Source organism: Naegleria lovaniensis (genome assembly GCF_003324165.1).
Source record: "Naegleria lovaniensis strain ATCC 30569 chromosome Unknown tig029, whole genome shotgun sequence".
NCBI classification, from domain to species: Eukaryota; Heterolobosea; class Eutetramitea; order Acrasida; family Naegleriidae; genus Naegleria; species Naegleria lovaniensis.
The window spans coordinates 274,349-293,042 of record NW_025407851.1 but is presented as its reverse complement, the minus strand read 5'-3'; the positions used below and the strand labels follow the sequence as shown (position 1 = coordinate 293,042).

Sequence of the window (18,694 nt, the reverse complement as noted above, 5' to 3'; positions counted from 1 at the left end):
GAATATTCAGTAATTTTTTCCATTGTAGAAATGTTAATTACAAATTGCATGACGTTCAATTTAAATTAAATTCAAATTATTTTCAGAGTCCACATGAATTCTTTTTCCTTACCTGTTGAGAAACAACAAATGACAATACATATCTACTCACAAGATCTCTCACTAATTCTGGATCTATACTTCTTTTTCCAATTCAATCATGGCCATATATTGCACCACTTTACCTTTCGTATTTTCATCCGATACTGGTTGTACCTTCTCAAGTAATTGAGCATGATACACATAATTTGAAACAGTTAAATTTCCATGAGTAAAATCAAAATCAAGAAGTGGACGAATTAATGCACGAGAATCAAATTCCTGGTTTTTAGCGTCTGCTTCTGTCTTTGCTCGTGCATAACCGTAGCCTAATCGTTGTAATAAAACATTTTGAATTTCTTGATAAATATCTACAGAAGAAGAGCTTGTTGATGAAGAAATTGTAATTTTCGGAAGAGAGCAATGCCCAGATGCATCTTTGATAAGCATGTAATCACCTCTATCGTCTTGCGGTAATATGACTACAATTTTGTAGTGTTGCTGAGGAGATCCTTGTGAGGTTGATGATGAAGAAGAAGAGATGGCTCCGATAGAAGACAATACTCGGAAATTCTTCTCGGAATGAGAAAATAAAGGTTTACTCCGAAAATCATGAGAGAAGGAACGAATGGTGTTGGGTTGTAATATTATTGAGAGGCATGATGGCGTGTTGTTTATTTTAAATGGTGAACTCAGAGCTCTGCTGATGAGTGTGCGTGAATGGAGTGTTCTTGAAAACATTTTTTTTGGCGTGTTCACTATTTTGAAATAACCCTCAACACATTTCGGCTTGTAAGAACTGGATAATGTTGACATCTATTAAGGAGTTGGTATTCATCTATTTTATTGCAACGTTTTAGCGGTAAATAAAAAATTATTGTAAACCAAGCAATTTAAATTATTGAGCTATTCTTGTTTAGGTGTTGTCGGTTGATTGGGAGCCACTGTACAAACTAATACATCTTCTAGAACTGTCTTGTTGTTATATTCTCGTTGAAATTTCTCAGCAAGTTCCATTGAAATAAACTCAACCATCATGGTCATGGTTTTTGGACCTTTTCCACTGACAGAACCCAAATTCAATACTCTAACACGAACGACGTCTTTTAACTCTTTAAACGTTTTTTCTTTGTGTTTAGTTCCCATTTGATTACTATAGGTAACGCCCTCTACAATGACTCCATACAGTTCAGAAATACCATTCCAGGAGCCTTTGAATTCTTGTTTCTTCTTTTCCTTTTTTACGGTAGGTGGAAGCGTGACCAAATGTGGCTGAGGTTGGGGTTTTTGCTGTTCCTGTAATTGAGCAAGTCTTCGACGTTCTTTTTTCCTCTCTGCCTCTTCTTTTCGTTTCTCCTTCTTGTATTGTGCAATGATTTCATCTTTTTTCACATTAATTTGAGTCTCGACAATATTCATGGGTATGAGAACTCTACAGACGGGACAATAGAAAATATTTGAGTCTTCCAATACACTTTCTTTAAGACTCTGGTCAAAAATTACTGGAGATGACGAGGATGATTCGAGCTCTGTCTCAGAGGTTGGTGTTACTTCATCTGTGACACCTCTATCGTCTCGATCAAGCAACTTTAAATATTCATCATATCTATCTCTACATTTGAAATGAAACCATGTATTCAAACAATCCGTATGAAATATATGAAAGCATGGTAATTTAGTGACAGCTCCACTCTCAGAAAATCCATCCAAACAAATGGAGCATCGAGAAACTTCGAGTTGTCGTTCATTCTCATGTGTTAAATATTCCCTAGCTTCTTCATACAAGTTGTAAATTGGAGGTGACATGGAGAAATCTTCACACTCAGAAATTAACTGATACGCTTTCTTGTACAAGTATGATAACATGTAATTACATTGAACTTCCGACAAGCCACGTCTCCAAGGAATGGATATAAAACTAGAAGCGTCTTCACTAGATGTTTTTCTTCCTATTGAAACTTCTTTTTTTAAATACAACGGATATTCATCAACATTTGAAATTGAAAAACATAATTGCAACGAAACGAATTGCGAGGAATCATCCATTCCAGTACTGGGTGTGATTGTAATAATAATCCGAAGTGGTTCATGTTGTTCATTGCTGTGATTTTCAATATTATCCATGAAGAAATTTTCAATTTTCAATACTTGTTCTTGCCCGTCATCGGGAAACAAGGCTTTCAACATCTCCACCTCCATGCATAATAAATCTCTTCCGATGAGCGAGTATTGTGATTCATTCATTTTTTTTGTAACGAGTTCGTGCTTCCCTTTGAAGTCAATCAACGGCAAAAGATTTGAAATAAGCACAATGACATGAAATTCATCAGAACATGCCATGTGGTATGATCAATCTACCTCAAACATGGTTTTATTTGACATCTTTTCTCTCTCATGTTCATGATCTCTCACAACGATTGTTCATTCAAATCTTTCATTCCACACAAATGATCTTTCAAATACTGTTGAACCGCCCTCAATAATGGATCAATCGTATTCTTTTGAATGGAAATCTCCTTCGTCTCTTCAAATGCATGCCATTTGAAATCTCCATGTTCCGTAGGTTTCACTTTCAAGGCTCGACTGGCAACATCTTCCTTAACAAAGGCCAAATACATTCGGAGCGTTTTACCAACTTGACACTTCTTTCGATGAGAAAAGTAAGAATAGCACTCGACAAATTCAAAATCGGGATGAATCTTAATGATATTTAGATCTAGACCTGTTTCCTCTGAGAATTCTCGTTTTGCCGTTTGAAGATAGGTTTCTCCTGGTTCCATTCTACCTTTGGGAAGATCCAGCCGATGAGAATGTTTCATGAGCAAAAACTCATATTGAATTGAACTCGTATTTGTAGCATCATCATCACGAAGAAGTTGATTTGAAGGACATCTTCGGAATAGTAATAAACCACATGATGTTTCTTCGTGTTGCACGGGTTGTCCGTAATCTTTGGTTGTAGAAGAAGAGGATTGTGAGATCATTTAAACTCATAAATGTGTATGTGGTTCAATTCAATTCGTTGTCTATTTTTTTTTCAACTATCTCTTTGTAGCTCATTCAATTTCAAACAAGAACCAGGTTCTTGATTGGTCCATCGGAAAAATTAAAATTGGATTTGTCATTTAATAATTTTACATTAAAAAAAATGGTTCAACGACCACAACCTCTATTGATGTCTTGTTCGAATAACGAGTACAATGTCAACGATGACGAGATGAGTTTAACTGTGGTTTGTTCCAATGATGTCGTATCGGAAGTGAGGAAACAAACAACAAATGCCCTAATGAAAAGAAAAGAGCATCCTCCGAGTAGAAAATATATGTACAGTAGCAATAAGGCTTCAACTAAAAATGTAATGAATAACAAGACTCCTTCTTTCTACAAGGAAATTGGAAATTCAATATTTGTGGATGCAGAATGGAATGAATTTTTAAATGCAAATCCGAAGGTGTTGCAAATTATTTTTCGATTCTTGACGATAGAAGATGTTGTGAGGAGTGAATTTTATGTGTGCAAATATTGGCAAGATTTGATTTTAAATCTATATGGTGACCGATTTAAAAATCAATATAAAATGGAAAATGAACTGTTGATAACGAGTCGATTTCGTTTTGAAGCCCACACCACCAATGTGTTTGACCAAATTGAAGAAGAGGATCAAAAGATTATGATGGACGAAATTCCTCTGAAACAACAAGCCGAAAAGAAAGTGCGCTTTTCCAAGGAAGAGGAAGGAAAAGAAATCATTCCTTGTGATATTGCCTATGATAGAAATGTCACAAAAAGATTTCTCATCAATTCAAAAGACGTTGTTGAGAGGTATGCCCTCTTCGTGAGATATACATGTCTTTCAAGAGCCAGAGAAGCATTATATCGATATATTAACTACTTGTTAGATGCGTATACGCAAATTACCACTGAAGAGGCAAAGAGATTTCGAAAATTTATTGGTTGGAATGAAATGAATGAGCAAGAAAGGATTAATATTCATCAATCTCTTTTAAAACAGGCCTTGCAATGGTGTAACGTTACACTTAATTTTCCTACCAAAAAGGTGACAGAGTTATTTGATTTGAGTCGTGACATTGTATTGCTATCTGGAGATTTTGCTGGTTTTGACATGGAAATTGGTGTAGAAAAGCAAGGGAAAACACGTGTCGTTTTCGACGAGGTGGCGCAGTTGAGTGATGACGCTATGGACAGCCTTTTGTCGAATTATTCTTCTGTATCATTTGTGGATGATGACAAGTTCAACAAGAAACATGTCTAGTGAGATTGTTTTTGAAAAGAGAAAAGGGAGGCCAAGTCGAAGAAATAGGGTTCACATTTCCAATATAGCCTGAGAGTTGGTGGCGTATACAACATTTTCAGTCAATTCTCTAAATGATGGAAGGGCAACATAGCTCGAGGGAGAAAAACAAGCTGTCATTGGAAGTGGAGCATCCATGTTGATACTATTACAAATCATGTTATGGATATTGATAACACTCCACGAAGGAATCATTTCGGGTCGCATTGGCATTGTTCTAGTATTTGCATGAATATTCTTCTCGTGAAAAGTTGTTGTTGAAACATGTGAATGAATGGTTTCATTTGGAAAGTGCCCTGCCTGTTGTTGATGTTCTCTCCTGTCCATTCGCATGACACTCATGAACGGTTCTCTTGACCGTGACGTTTTGTTTTGGAACTTGATGCTATTATCCGTTATTGGTGAAGGTGCTACGATTGAATTCGATCGCGTGACGACTGGCGATCCATGCTGGTAATTGATATTAGGGGTCGTAATGAAATGTTGTTCTTGATTCACTACAGGTTGGTTCATGGCACTGTGAATTATGGGCGTTGCTGTGGAAATATTTGTAGGAGTCGTACTACTCTCATTGCTACTACTGCTCGACTGAGTGTTGAACTTGGTATTAAATACATGCACTGTGGCAAATGAATTCCCACTGGTTTTTAAGGGTTTTCTACCTCTTCTTCGACCTGTATCACAATCCACACACAAATCTTCTGTACCATTCAACACACAACGAAAGCATGGACGTTGTTGATCACACTTCTTGTGTGCTTTTCTGCACTCTGAACATGCACGAGGTGTTCTGTTATGCTGCATCCTCTTGGGAAGTTTTGTCAGAGTTATGGTGGTCGGTGTTGGAGCCAAGCCTATCATTTCAGGAGAATCATGTTTCTTGATGGGTGAAACTTCCTCCACACGAGTACGATAAGGGATGTGTTGAGAGTTGAATGTTGGTGGTTGTGGTTGTTGTTGTTGTTCTTGAGGGAGAGTATCAGTCAACGAAAAGTCCATCATCATTGAGGCTGCATAGGTGGGAGTAAATTCTTGATCGGAATACTGACCGTTGGTGTGATACCTCCTCTGGTCAGAGTTGAACGTTGTTCGTATCGAGCTTGAGTTGGTATGAAGCGTTTGCATGGAATTCCTACTGTTGTTTAACTCGAACTCTGCGATGTTGGAAGGTTCCAAAGACAGTTGTTTCAATTCCAGCTCTGAGCATGCATGGAGAGGAAATGAACAACCTCTCTCTTTCAAGTTATTTCTGTAGGTAAGATTCATTGAGGAAGGAACGATGCTATAATGCCGCCGCTCTCCAATTGGAAGAATATTGAGGTCGGACCACCATTAAGCATTGACCTTCAAGAAGTGAGGGTCGTCTTTGTCTTGTTTTTTTGAAGTGGATTCCTGTTGTTGCGCCTCGCGAAAGTATACCCACCAGCAGATTCCCTTTGTCGCGCCCTCGTGTTTTCCTTAAAGAACATTGCATATTCCGTCAGGAGCTTGTTTTTGGCAATTGAGAAAAGCTTAATTGGACCAAAGAGCTCTTTCAAGCTTTGAGAATGTAGCTCAACCTCTGATGGTCCTTGCGGGTATATACTGTAAAATCTCGCCCGTAAGCAACAATCGAGGGTAAATGATTGTTTTGGCAAAAAAAAAGTGCTTATGTTCACCCTGCCAATTTTCTCAACATCATACCACCATTTCATAACGGCTATTTTTAATTAGCGAAAGTTTTGAGTGGTTTGGATCATCACAGGAGGAGAGTTTCCCGGATTTTCATTCGTAAACACATTCTCTAACAAGTTGATGAAGAAGTTGATTGTTGAAATTGTATTTAATAAAGCTTTATTTAAATACTCTGATCATCAGAGGCAAATCAATGCCTAACACCTGCTAGTGCGCTGTTGGCGGTTGAGAGGTTAATTGAGAGATGTTGGCTATTTTTTTTGGGGTTGCTTACGGGCAAACGTTTCTTACAGTCGAGATTTTACAGTATCCTATCACCGGTGGCCACAACGGTTTCAATTCAACACCACATAAAAGGCACTCCCAATTTTTAAGCTCGAATTTCTACCTGTTTCCAATAAATTAGAGTTCAACATCAACATGATGGCTCGAATGTTTATTCAGTGCACAGAACATCCTTTATTCAACAATTCGATGCCTTAGTATGAATCTCAAAAGGATGCGTCTGCTTAATGAGTACGAGACAATGTCGATGAAATCCTCGAATCACAGAGTTGAAGCACTTGATTTTAAAACGATCATTTTCAGTTGTTGTTTTGCTCAATAAAGTTGCTGAGTCCTTTTCATGTGGTGTTCCTTTGGCGCTCAGCTTGTTCACGAAATTTCTCGAACATGCAATTTTGAGAGGCTTGGATTTTACCATGTGTGCATGCACAAGGGTTGCCGATCGGCGAGGATGCCTTTTACAGTGTTTATGTTTCGTAAAGCAAGAACGATTGCTGAGAGCTCCAAACTTGAATGTAATTCGGCAAGTTTTAGTGGTGGAAGCTTGTTTGGAGGTGCCGGTTTGTACATGAGACGAGGAGGTGGATCTAGATGTTTGCTTTGATGTTGGTTTATGCTCGGACTGTTTCGTTTGTTGTTGTTGATCCTTGTTTTTCTCAAGGCTTGCAAAAGTCAGTTGTGATGGAAAGGGAAGACAATGAAAATCGGAAATCTCATTATTCATGATTGCGATCACGGATGATGAGAAGGAATTTGATGGGTGGGTGTTCATGATATACAGATTGTATATTTACAAGATGGTTTTGGGTGTTTTCTTTTGGGATGATGGCAGGAAAATTTTGCTTCGTTAGGGTGGTTTGGGATTTTTGAGCTTTTTTTTTTTGGCTTAAACTTGGCAAACAAATTGCTCCAGAAATTGTTCGAACCTCTGCAAGATCATGCCAGAACACCATGTAACTTCTCGAGCGTAGCGAAAACTCTGATGGGCCGAACTTGCGCTGGTCATTTGATAATACGTACATTAGAGAATTTATAAAATCTAGTTTTCAGCGGAAAACAAAGTAAAACGAAAGCGGTTTCGTCTGTTTTCCACGAATGCTGCGTTTATAAAATTCAGGAGGAAAACTGGAAAAATCACTCAAAAAAATGTCATCAACCGACACAGCATATCAGACCCAAAACACGCAATAATGTGGCGTTCAAAACTATGATACCAATAAAATCACATGACAATATATATATTAATGAATTTGGTAAAAATATTGGGAAATTATTTATTGATCGAAAATACTGCATTAAATCATGTTCCTATGTTGTTGCTGGATATCCAAAACCATCGGTGGTTGTAAGACAATTGACAAGGACACTGCTTTTAAGCATGGTGATGAAGAAGTTGTTGTATTTGCATTGAGATCGGATTTGATATCATGAAAAGAGCATTCGCGGGCTCTTTGTAACAACGAGACACAATAAAATAAACTTTTCAGCAGTTTTCCGCCTGAATTTTATAAGCAACATCTTTTTTTACTGCATATTCAGCAGAAAACAGTTTTCCGCGGAAAACAAAAGAAAACTCTGAATTTTATAAATTCTCTATTGACAATAAGTTTAATAACGTTTGGATGGAGAAAAATAAAAATAATAGTCGTCTCAAATAAAAATTGTTGGGGAGCAGTGGGAATCGAACCCACGGCCTCCTGCACCCAAAGCAGGAATCATACCACTAGACCATGCTCCCAGTTGGAGTTGTTAATTCTATACCTTATTTAACTGATTATTATCAACATACTTTCCTTGTAGTGCTAAGATCAATGCTGTTATGGTAATTGTTAATACCATAATGTAACCTGCGACCCTTTCCGTTCAATCCCTTGCACCTCTAAAAAATCTTTCACAAGTTCGTGTTGTGCACTTTTTAGCAAGCAAAAAATATCAATAGCTGCACCATCTCAACTATTCCATCAAAATTTCAGCACACAGCCATGAAACGCTTTTTTGCTTCCAACAGCGAAACCACTGCAGCTGCACTCACTAACGATGCCGATGATGATGATGAATCCACTCTCTCCGCAAGCCAAGATGCTTACTCTGATGATGGTGGAGCAACCGCAGTGATGAAACATCCTCTCTCCTCCTCAACCACAACTACCAACAACATACCGCATCAAAATCACTCACAAAACAACATACCACATTCAGAGTCAGTTTCTTCATTACCTCCTCCACATCATTCCAATAACAATTCATCCCATCAACGACAATCATCAGACCTACAAGGAATCGATGAATTGCGGCCTTCAAGAAGTGAAAATAACATTTCATCATCAAACCATTTCACTTCCGTTCAAGATTCCTCTGGCATGAACACAAGCATTCTCAGTTCATCCATCATTAACAATTATTATGGATCACATTTAAACTTGACCTCCAATAGCAATCTTGTTTCCAACAATAATAACAATAATCAACAAGATATGAAAATGTCCAAAGTACAACTCAATCCAACACTTCTTCCAGGTGAAGAAATTATAGACAAGGACACTCTTGTCTATGAATGGAACGGCCATACAGCTCCATCCCGAATTGCTTGGCATCAAGGTGTTTTATTCCTCACCAATTATAGAATTATTTTCAAGCCTTCCACCACATCCACCTATGATGATATTCCACAACAGTTTGAAGGAAGCGATGTCCCATTATGTACCATTCATAAATTAGAAAAGGTTGGAGGAAAGACAAATTCAACAAAAGATTTCAGCTACTTGATTGAAATTTGGACCAAATCATTCCAACATATTCGTTTTGCTTTTGTGCCATCAAGAGGAACCAGAGGACGTGTCTTTAAGTATATCCGAGCTGATTTATCACCTTTTGAATTCTTTGCTTTCAAGTACAAGTTAAATGTGAATCCGAATTCGACCAATAGTGCCATGGCTAATAGTACCACCAATCCTGCCAACAACAATGGAAGCAATCCTTCACAGATTGCATCATCGTCATCAAATGACACTTTATCAAGCATTCCATCTTCCCTCTCCACTAACAACACCAACACTTTTATCAACGGTTGGCAAGTTTATGATCTCGTGAAAGAGTTTACTCGGCAAGGCGTATTTGTCAGCACCATTGCGACCAACGCTAGTTTGGCACACAGACAAATCAAAACTCCTCCATCCAATGTCAAACAACCACATTGGAGAATTTGTTCATTGAACCAAGGTTACAAGATTTGTGATACATATCCCTCTCAATTCTTGGTGCCTTGCAATCTTTCTGATGAAGAAGTCAAAGCTGCTGCAGAGTTTAGATCAAGAGGAAGAATTCCAGTATTGAGCTGGTATGATCCAGAGAGCCAATTATCCTTGACAAGAAGCGCCCAACCCATGATTGGTTTGAATATTACAGGCAAGATTACTAAAAAACATATTGGTGATTACAGAACGATTGAGTCCATCATGCAAGCTAGCGACAAGACGCAGCAACGTTTAATGATTGTGGATTTACGTCCAAGAGCAAATGCAGAGGCCAATCGTGTCATTAAGGGAGCAGGATATGAGAAAAATTACAAGAATTGCGAACTGCGTTTCATGAACATTGAGAATATTCACGTTGTGAGAAACTCATTCGCTCGACTTGCTGACATTTGCCACGACTTTGGAGGAGTAGAGCTGAACTGGTATAGCAAGGTGGAGAGCACTTTGTGGCTTGAACATCTTCGATCTATTTTAATGGCAGCTCATTTTTGTGTTGATGTGTTCTTTAGAGAACGTACTTCCATTCTCACTCATTGCAGCGATGGATGGGATCGTACTAGTCAAGTGGTTTGTCTCTTCCAAATTATGGTAGATCCATACTGTAGAACCATTGAAGGATTTGCAGTTTTGATTGAAAAAGAATGGTGCTCATTTGGCCATCAATTCCAAAAGAGAGTTGGACATGGCAGTCGACAAACTTTCTTCACAGACGAACGTGGCCCAATTTTCGTTCAATTTGTTGATTGTGTTTATCAAATGATGCGTCAACACCCAACTGCATTCGAATTCAACGAGCTTTTCCTAATTTTCTTGTTGGATAACTTGTATTCTTGTAGATTTGGTACATTTTTGTTTGATAATGAGAAAGAAAGAGCCAGAAATAAGGTGTTCGAAAAAACTCACTCGATTTGGACCTACTTACTTAATCGTAACATTGTTGCAGAGTATGAAGGTTGTGGAACCAATTATTTGAATCCTTTCTACGATCCTGAAAACACAACCTATACCATTTATCCAGATTTGAGACATAGCTCTATTCAATTGTGGTCAACATACTGGCTACGATATGCAAAGGATCCAGCAGGTTATGAATACTTTGGTTACACCCCACTCCATACTCTTCAAATCAGAGCTAATGAAATTATTGCAGATATGAACAGAATGCAAGAAATTAAGCTTCTTTCAGAGAGTAAGAATGAAGCCACTGTTCAAACATTCCAACGCGAATTTAAAAATATGTGGGAGGAAATTCAAAAACTTAAAAAGAAGAATGAAGAATTGGAAGAAAAATACAAACATGATACAGAGGCCCTCATTGACATTTGCGATAAACAAAAGGAGGAACTTTCCCTATATTCTAGAACATCGAGTACTGATCAAATTCTAGAGTCTATCAAGAAGAAGGAAAAGACTCCAGTTAAAGAAAAAGAAGAATCCACACCCATTTCGAATTCTAACCTAGAAACTAACAAAAGCAATGAAGTAGAGCAATTGAAAGAAAAGGTTAGTCAACTTCAACTGGAGCTTCTTAACTCCACTAAGCCAGGCACAAGCGTTGCTAATGGTGGAAATAACTCTCAATCAGAGATTGAGAAGCTCAAATCATACATTACTCATTTGGAGGAAACTATTTCTGTGCTGAAAAGTCCCAAACCAAGTAGCCCATTACCAAGTGCCGGTACTACACACTCTCCTGCATCCAGTCCTAACAATCCACAACAATTTGGAACGGTAAACAAGTTATGGAGATCGACTCAGCAATAACTCAATTAATTTATTGAAATAAAACGATGTATTTTATTAAGCTGAATGTGTTCATGTATGATTGATCCCATGTCGTCATCGTAAATAGCTCGAGACCATCCTTAGATATCCAATGATAGCCTCTTCCTTTTTTTCAATAGGAATTGAATGGCTTGGCTGTGACAACAAATACTTCAATCGATGTCTCATTCGCTTAATCATGACAGAGGTTCTATGATCCATTTTGTATTCTCCATTATTGGCAACAAACTCTAGCCTGTTTTTCATGATGTTCATTCTTTGACGTTGAAAGTCTGCAAGAGAGCTATTTCGGTTGGCAACATTTCTCAAGTACGTCTTGACGAGTTCTGAAAGCGCATTAGAAAGGAAACGCCCTGGAGTGTGTTTGTAAAAGTCATTGTCGTACGTTTTTTGAATCAAAAGAGGAGGTAAAGTGGTTGGCTCAAATTGGCGTTCTTCCTCCACTATTGGCTCTGTTTTTTGAGGTTGTGACATGAAGTCAAGAATTTTAGCAAATTTAAAGGTCTGCTTGCTATGGCCAGTGCTGAATCCTCGACTTTTGTAAATGTAATCCAAAAAAGTTTTCCTTTCTTTCGATTTCTTGTCCTGAGGCAACGATTCAAAAGTAGGATATTTCTGCTTGTCTGTTACAGTTTTTACCTCATTCATGAAAATAATTTTTCCAGCAATATACTGCTTTTCTAGTTTAGTGAAAATACATCTTCCTGTACGCTTACTGGCAAGATAGACTCCTCTTCCAACAATTGGAGTCAAATTTTTGTATTGTTTTTCCTTCGATTCAGCAAAAGCGTCCACAATTTTGTCCATAATACTTTGTCTTGTGGTTTCAAACAATTGAATTGCTCTTTTTTGTATCATATCTTCTTCAGTTTCACTACTGTTCTGTAATTGGTCCATATCATCAGCTGTGGATTGCTCACTTGTTTGAGAAACTCCCAAAAAGCATTTCCTCACAAAAAATTCTTTTGCCAACGTCATGTCTCTTGCTGTAAAGTCATTAATCATGGCTACTTGTCGTATTCTTTCAATGTTCATACATAGGTGATAGAAAAAAGAATATAAATATTTTGGATGAGGATATAAATTTTCATTCTCATCATCATTACGCATCCCAAACAACAGATCTTTGAAATGAGAGAGTAAATTCTTGCAATCGTATGGAATGAGAATTGTTTTAGAACTCTGTTCATCAGATACCTCATTATCATCACTGTTCCAAAAACAATTCAGTTGAGTATGATTTCCTTTTTTACTAATTTCTTCTCCAATGTCAAAATAATGTATTTCTTTCATCGACGGTTCAAAATTCCCTCTTAATGGTTGCCCATTGACTGAATCATGATAGTTTTCCTGTTTTTTACTCCATAATTGTTCGTAGAAGAATGACAAACATTTTTCAAAGAGTTGTTCTAAATTTCGGAACGGTTTGATGATATTCTGTTCATAGTCTTTCATAAATAAATCAAAGGCTTGATGAATAGTTGGAAATTCTTGAGAGATCTGCGAAAATTGAGAGAATGAATGGGCATCATCATGATCTAGATGAGAAATTGTATCTCGCTTCTTCTTCGTTGATGATGCAGATTTATCATCTATGTTAGCTGTCGGAAGCAATGATAAATAATCCTCGATCGTTTGCTTTAATTTTAATCGACAATGATGCATTGCCAAATCCAATGCGTTGAGTGGTGATGTTTCCATGGTGTTTGTGAAAGTCTCAATGTTACATGTTTGTATTTTTTTGTTAAATTCACTTTGGAAACGTCAATTACCAAGGCACAAACATTAAACAATGCAAAATTTGGAGCATACTCATCATTGTAGGGTTGTGGTCCTTTCCAATCAGTTTTTCCATAGAAAACAACGTCCTTATGTTTCATTTTGAGCCCCATACCTTCGTGTTCCTTCAAAATTTCACTCACTTTTTGGAAGTGGTGTAATTTATCAGCCAAATATGAGTGAAAAAAGTAAGTTCGTCCCTTTTCTTCTAACCTGATCGCCTCCTCGTTTACAGATTGTAAATCCAACAAAGGATAAGAGCTTGAGTCTTCTTCATAGTCGTAATTGTAAAAATATTGAATTTTTCTTATGGACAACGCTTGAGCTCCAAAGGCTTTTTCACATAATTCATAAAACTGGCGATCCTGACCTATGAGAAAAGCATTGGAGTCGTATTGATACAGGAGTGGTATAACTTGATACTTTGAATCGACATGTGCTTCTATTTGAGAGGCAACCCATCGTTCTAGATCCTGCTTGTTTTCGAATCTGTTTTCGTTAATTTTCATAATTTCTTCTAATGAATCTTGTTCGAATACGTTGGGGGTGTATTGTTGCTGCTTTCTTTGGACCTCATTGAAAACTGAAAGAAATTGCAACCAATTTTCCAACATTTCTCGCTTTTCTTCCAAGTGTTGTTGAAGCAGAATGGCACTGGAAGAAAACTCTTTGGAGTGTTGACCTAAAGCGTTGTGTATGTATTCTGAAGATAAGGAAATATGTGGGTCGAATGGAGAGAGGAGCCCCCAAAACTTAATCTCTGAATCAATTTTGTCCTTTAACGAAGAATTCATAGACACATTGGGAAGTATCTCGTTTCTTAACATTGGGAGGATAAATGTTTTGAAAATTTGTGCATTTCTTTCTGGAAATTCATATTGAGACATACCAAAGGTAGAGAAAGGTGTTCGATTTAAAATGCAATTTGGATGTCTGTAAAGCATTTGGCGTTCAACTTTAAATTCTTCCTCTCCAACTCTCAGAACAATATCGTGGGACAGTTCATTTGTTCCAATAGTGGATGGAGCCTTAAAAGCTCCATAATTTTCATTCTTCTTGAACAGAACCACAGATTTTAAAACGAACTTGGTTCCTGAAGTTACCTCAGCAGATTCATGTTCTAATTGATGAACAAAGAAAACGGCTTGCCCACGAGAGGGAGAAATAGCAACTTTCTCCTCCCTGAGAGAGGACGAAAGAGGACTATCTTTTTTTGCTTGAGGTCCGTAAAATAAAGTTTTACCACCTTTCAGACTGTCATGCTGTTCATTTCCGTTCAAATAAATCAACACAGTGACAAAGCTGTTCAAGTCGTCCACACTTCTTCCAGAATCGACATGTTTTCTAAAAAACACTCCCGTTTCGTACCTGTAACATTTCCAATGAGAATCGATTGAAACAGGAATGTACTTGGTATTTTCCTCAAACATCGCCTTCAAAGCAGTTTCTCCAGCCTTAAACACCTTCTCGGATAGGTGCTCATCTTCAAACTCAAACTGGTAACTGTTACGAACGGAGGTATCGTCTACATTGCTTTCAGAGGACGCTTGACCAACTTTGCTTTGCTCCCATAAAGCATTGTTTGCTTTGCGAATGTATTCATCGGCTTCTGAAGCGGAAAGAACATTGTCCACAGTAACAAGTCCTTCCGTATGAACGAAAGGAATGTTTTTTGATCCATTCTGGGTACCTTTATCGTCCAACGTAAAAACACGAGAGCAAACGGCTTATGATGAGAAATTTCGCTCCGGGTGTGAATACAAGGATTTCCTTGAGCATACAAGCGAGCTAGAACCTAAATTAAACTGCAACCTCTTGGAGCAGGTTAAGAACATTTGGTTTTTTATGAAAACGCGAAGGGATCTCTTGTTCATTTTTTTTGAATCAGCTTAATACGCTGTAACCTTGTTGTTTACAATAAAAGTCAATCCTAAAGAATCTGGCTAAGCGGACTGGATTTATCTCCAATTTAAATTGTTGAAATAACATCATCACAATCTCAACACAAATCAACTTCGGAAAAGAAAATTCTGTAAGTAAACACCAAGAGAAAAAAATTAGAAAAATAGTTAATATTTACTGATCTTTTGTTTGTCGTGTTTGATCAAGCACGCTTTCAACACTAGGTCGTCATGACTTTTTATTGACCAATTTCGAGGTTGATTTTAATCCAATATCCTAAGTTATTACCCCGAAGATTGGATTTTGTAAATGGATAGAAAGATTTTGCCCAGCATACTGTCAATTTATTCAACAAAGTAACAAAAGCCTATCCAATCCATACCAACAATCCCCACCTACTTAAATTACCTCAGTCAAGGTAGCTTAATTTCGGAATTATTATATAATACAGAGAATTTTCTTTTTTTTATGAGTCATTACCTTTGGATTCATTCATTTCTGATAGTTTCCTTAGTAACTCCTCTCGTGTAGTTTTATGAAGCTTCTTCTCCATTTCTGTTCTTGAAAAATAGCCTCCGCTTTTATATTCTCGATATGAGAGTGTTGCAGTGTAGTGATCATCCCGAATGATAAATAATCGTTGATGCAATCTTTGAGAAATTTCTCGATGCTCGGGTTCTCTGCTTTCAACCAGTATTTTCGGACAATCGACAAACGTTGCAAACGCCTCACGAAGCGATTCCAGAGTAGAGTCCTCGTTCGTTAATAGCTCTCGTACGGGAGAAGGTAGGTTGTAGGTTTCTTCTAAACACTCAAACATGGCGTTGAAGATGTACAGGTCTTCGTTATTCATATGAGTGCCTACTCTATTTCGAAAAGATATTAATGAATGCAGTAATTGACCACAGGTAGTTGTACTGTCCCAACCTTTCGAGATCTTGTTCATCTTCTTGTTAAGGCTTTTCATGGGTTCTACGAGCCCTTTCATCACAGAATAATTTTGAAAATCGCATTCTTCCAGATCCGTTCTCTGAGAATGATGATCCTCAGTCGTCTTCAGCAGAACACGAAGCTCATACAATACCTGATGGATCTTTTTCATCTTACTTCTCTTTTCTTTTTTAGTGAACATGTATCCAATGAAAGATTCGACTGCCTTTGAGTTAAAGTACACAGCTTGATGTAACTGTGTCCGTTCTTGACAAGTCATTTGCATGAAATATCGCTTGAATAGATCTTTCATGGATTTCATTACTTCAGGAAGCTTGGCGTCATTGTAGTTGTCGTTAATGATTCTTTTTAGCGTAAAAGTAATAGATATTTTCCCAAATGAACTATTTTCAAGAAGGAATACTTCCTGCTTGCGGTTGACCACAGCGATTCCAGAAGCAACTATCTTTGGTGTTGTCACAAGCTTTGCTTGGTCCTCATCAGTTTCAAAATCTGATGGTTTAAGTTTGTTGGACTTGGCGAAAGGAAGTTTTTTCTTGATTCTAACGACAGTGCCTGCAGTGAGATGAGGCATTTGTTCTTCGGTCATTGCCAATACAACGCCAACAGAGTTTGGACATAACGGAATAAAAGAAATTTTATGTTCAACGATGTAATTATCAACCACCATATAGAGATCAGTTGTGTTGGTTGTTGATTGCTCAGCTTTACAACTTGTTGTGATGTGTGAGTGACTGGAAGTGGCAGACATTTTGAAGGAAGAACGACGATGAGGTTTGGTGTTGTTTTTTTTGCTGTGATTTTGTGTTCACGATCGAACATGGTTTTTGACAGAGACAGATTGTTGAGTTTTTGGAATTCCAAACATATAAATAGTATCATTGCCTTTGAAACAGGGTCTTCCACCATTCGCTTACCAACATCTTCATGTCCCATATTTTCAAAAACTCAAACCATGCTTTCTTCCATTTACATAATCTTTCACAAAACTAAGAATGGTCTTCAATGATCATAATCTTTCACTTCTATTTGTGTTCAAAACCAGTATTGAAAAAAATATTTTACAACAACCACGAATATTATTCAATTTACCATCTCAACCAACCGATCATAACATGGAATCCATCATTCCCTTTCCTCCTGATTTTAAATTTGGAACTGCTACAGCTGCTTATCAAATTGAAGGAGCTTTCAATCAAGACGGAAGAGGTTTATCTGTATGGGATCAGTTTGCTCATACATTCGGAAAAACCCACAACGGAGATCATGGTGATACAGCCTGTGATCATTATCATCGTATGGAACAAGATACGGACTTACTGTTTGATGAATTGGGAATTAAAAACTATCGCATGTCCATCTCATGGACTCGATTATTGCCAAACGGCCTATTGAGTGGAGGAATTAATGAAAAGGGAGTTGAGTATTACAATCGAGAAATTAATTACTTGATATCAAAAGGAGTGAATGTTGTCATTACATTGTTTCATTGGGATTATCCGCAATATTTACAAGATCAATTCCAGGGATGGCTCAGTAAGGAAGAAGCAATTTCTGCGTTTCGTGATTATGCAGAGTTGTGTTTCAAATTATTTGGCGATCGAGTAAAGTGTTGGATTACATTGAATGAGCCTGCTGTGGTCGCATGGTATGGTTATGGTATGGGCACGGCTGCTCCTGGGCGATCAAGTAGTAACGGAGGAAATTCCTCAACAGAGCCCTATTTAGTGGCCCATCATCAATTGTTGGCTCATGCTCATGCTGTTCATATTTACAGAACGAAATATCAACAAGAACAGAAGGGGAAAATGGGAATAACTGTCAATTCAAGTTATTATCAACCATTGGATGAGAATAATCCGTTAGATGTACAAGCTGCAGAGACTCAACAAGTGTTTAAATTGGGATGGTTTTTAGATCCTGTCGTATTTGGAGATTATCCACAAATCATGAAAGATCGAGTGAAAGAACGTTTACCTGAATTTTCCAGTGAAGAAAAACACTTGCTAAAGCAAAGTTTTGATTTTATTGGACTCAATCATTACACAACACGTTATGTGACCACATTCAGTCGTCATGAGAATGAAACATCCACCAGCAATGAAACCAAGTCACAAGACTCCACACAGGAGAAAACCTGGCACACTGATGCAGGTGGTAAAATTGTGATGGAAAAGAATGGCCAACTCATTGGCGAACAAGCAGAGAGTGCTTGGATCAATGTTGTTCCATGGGGCATTCGAAAAATTCTTAATTGGATTTCACAACGATATCATGATCCAGAAATTTACATTACAGAAAATGGAGTTTCTGTTCCCAATGAACATTCACTTCCACTTTCACAGGCACTGCATGACACATTTCGTGTGAATTATTTGCAACAATATTTGAAACAAGTGTCATTGGCTGTGATGGAAGATCATGTGAATGTCAAGGCATATTTCGTATGGAGTTTTATGGACAATTTTGAATGGGCCGATGGCTATTCTAAACGTTTTGGTTTGATCCATGTCGACTACAATGGAGAACATGGTGAAAAGTTGAAACGTTATGTGAAAGATTCTGCCAAATGGTATTCAAAGCAAATCCAAAATTTCAATTAAGAAGAAGTACTGCGTCATTAATTGCCATCAACTGTGAACGATATAAAATTCATTTCGAAAATTGTTAAGGC

At 37.6% G+C, this 18,694-nt stretch overlaps 8 protein-coding genes across 8 annotated transcripts; 3 read left to right on the top strand and 5 right to left on the bottom strand.

Annotated features, from left to right (window-relative positions):
- Positions 1-174: 174 nt before the first annotated feature.
- C9374_007450 (uncharacterized protein) lies at positions 175-819 on the bottom strand (the record flags this gene model as incomplete). The annotated part of the gene is made up of 1 exon (XM_044697417.1): positions 175-819. The coding sequence occupies one exon, from the start codon at positions 817-819 to the stop codon at positions 175-177; it is 645 nt and encodes a 214-aa protein (XP_044546573.1).
- Positions 820-984: 165 nt separating this feature from the next.
- Positions 985-2,322, bottom strand: C9374_007449 (uncharacterized protein; the record flags this gene model as incomplete). Its single annotated transcript, XM_044697415.1, has 1 exon — positions 985-2,322. One exon carries the CDS (start codon positions 2,320-2,322, stop codon positions 985-987), a length of 1,338 nt encoding a protein of 445 aa, XP_044546572.1.
- A 164-nt stretch (positions 2,323-2,486) lies between these two features.
- On the bottom strand, positions 2,487-3,062 carry C9374_007448 (uncharacterized protein; the record flags this gene model as incomplete). The annotated part of the gene is made up of 1 exon (XM_044697414.1): positions 2,487-3,062. One exon carries the CDS (start codon positions 3,060-3,062, stop codon positions 2,487-2,489), a length of 576 nt encoding a protein of 191 aa, XP_044546571.1.
- A 164-nt stretch (positions 3,063-3,226) lies between these two features.
- Positions 3,227-4,351, top strand: C9374_007447 (uncharacterized protein; the record flags this gene model as incomplete). The annotated part of the gene is made up of 1 exon (XM_044697413.1): positions 3,227-4,351. The coding sequence occupies one exon, from the start codon at positions 3,227-3,229 to the stop codon at positions 4,349-4,351; it is 1,125 nt and encodes a 374-aa protein (XP_044546570.1).
- Positions 4,352-4,402: 51 nt separating this feature from the next.
- C9374_007446 (uncharacterized protein) lies at positions 4,403-5,656 on the bottom strand (the record flags this gene model as incomplete). Its single annotated transcript, XM_044697412.1, has 1 exon — positions 4,403-5,656. The coding sequence occupies one exon, from the start codon at positions 5,654-5,656 to the stop codon at positions 4,403-4,405; it is 1,254 nt and encodes a 417-aa protein (XP_044546569.1).
- Positions 5,657-8,331: 2,675 nt separating this feature from the next.
- C9374_007445 (uncharacterized protein) lies at positions 8,332-11,367 on the top strand (the record flags this gene model as incomplete). The annotated part of the gene is made up of 1 exon (XM_044697411.1): positions 8,332-11,367. The coding sequence occupies one exon, from the start codon at positions 8,332-8,334 to the stop codon at positions 11,365-11,367; it is 3,036 nt and encodes a 1,011-aa protein (XP_044546568.1).
- A 75-nt stretch (positions 11,368-11,442) lies between these two features.
- C9374_007444 (uncharacterized protein) lies at positions 11,443-16,771 on the bottom strand (the record flags this gene model as incomplete). The annotated part of the gene is made up of 3 exons (XM_044697410.1): positions 11,443-13,104; positions 13,161-14,857; positions 15,550-16,771. The coding sequence occupies 3 exons, from the start codon at positions 16,769-16,771 to the stop codon at positions 11,443-11,445; spliced, it is 4,581 nt and encodes a 1,526-aa protein (XP_044546567.1).
- Positions 16,772-17,015: 244 nt separating this feature from the next.
- C9374_007443 (uncharacterized protein) lies at positions 17,016-18,623 on the top strand (the record flags this gene model as incomplete). The annotated part of the gene is made up of 1 exon (XM_044697409.1): positions 17,016-18,623. One exon carries the CDS (start codon positions 17,016-17,018, stop codon positions 18,621-18,623), a length of 1,608 nt encoding a protein of 535 aa, XP_044546566.1.
- Positions 18,624-18,694: the final 71 nt, after the last annotated feature.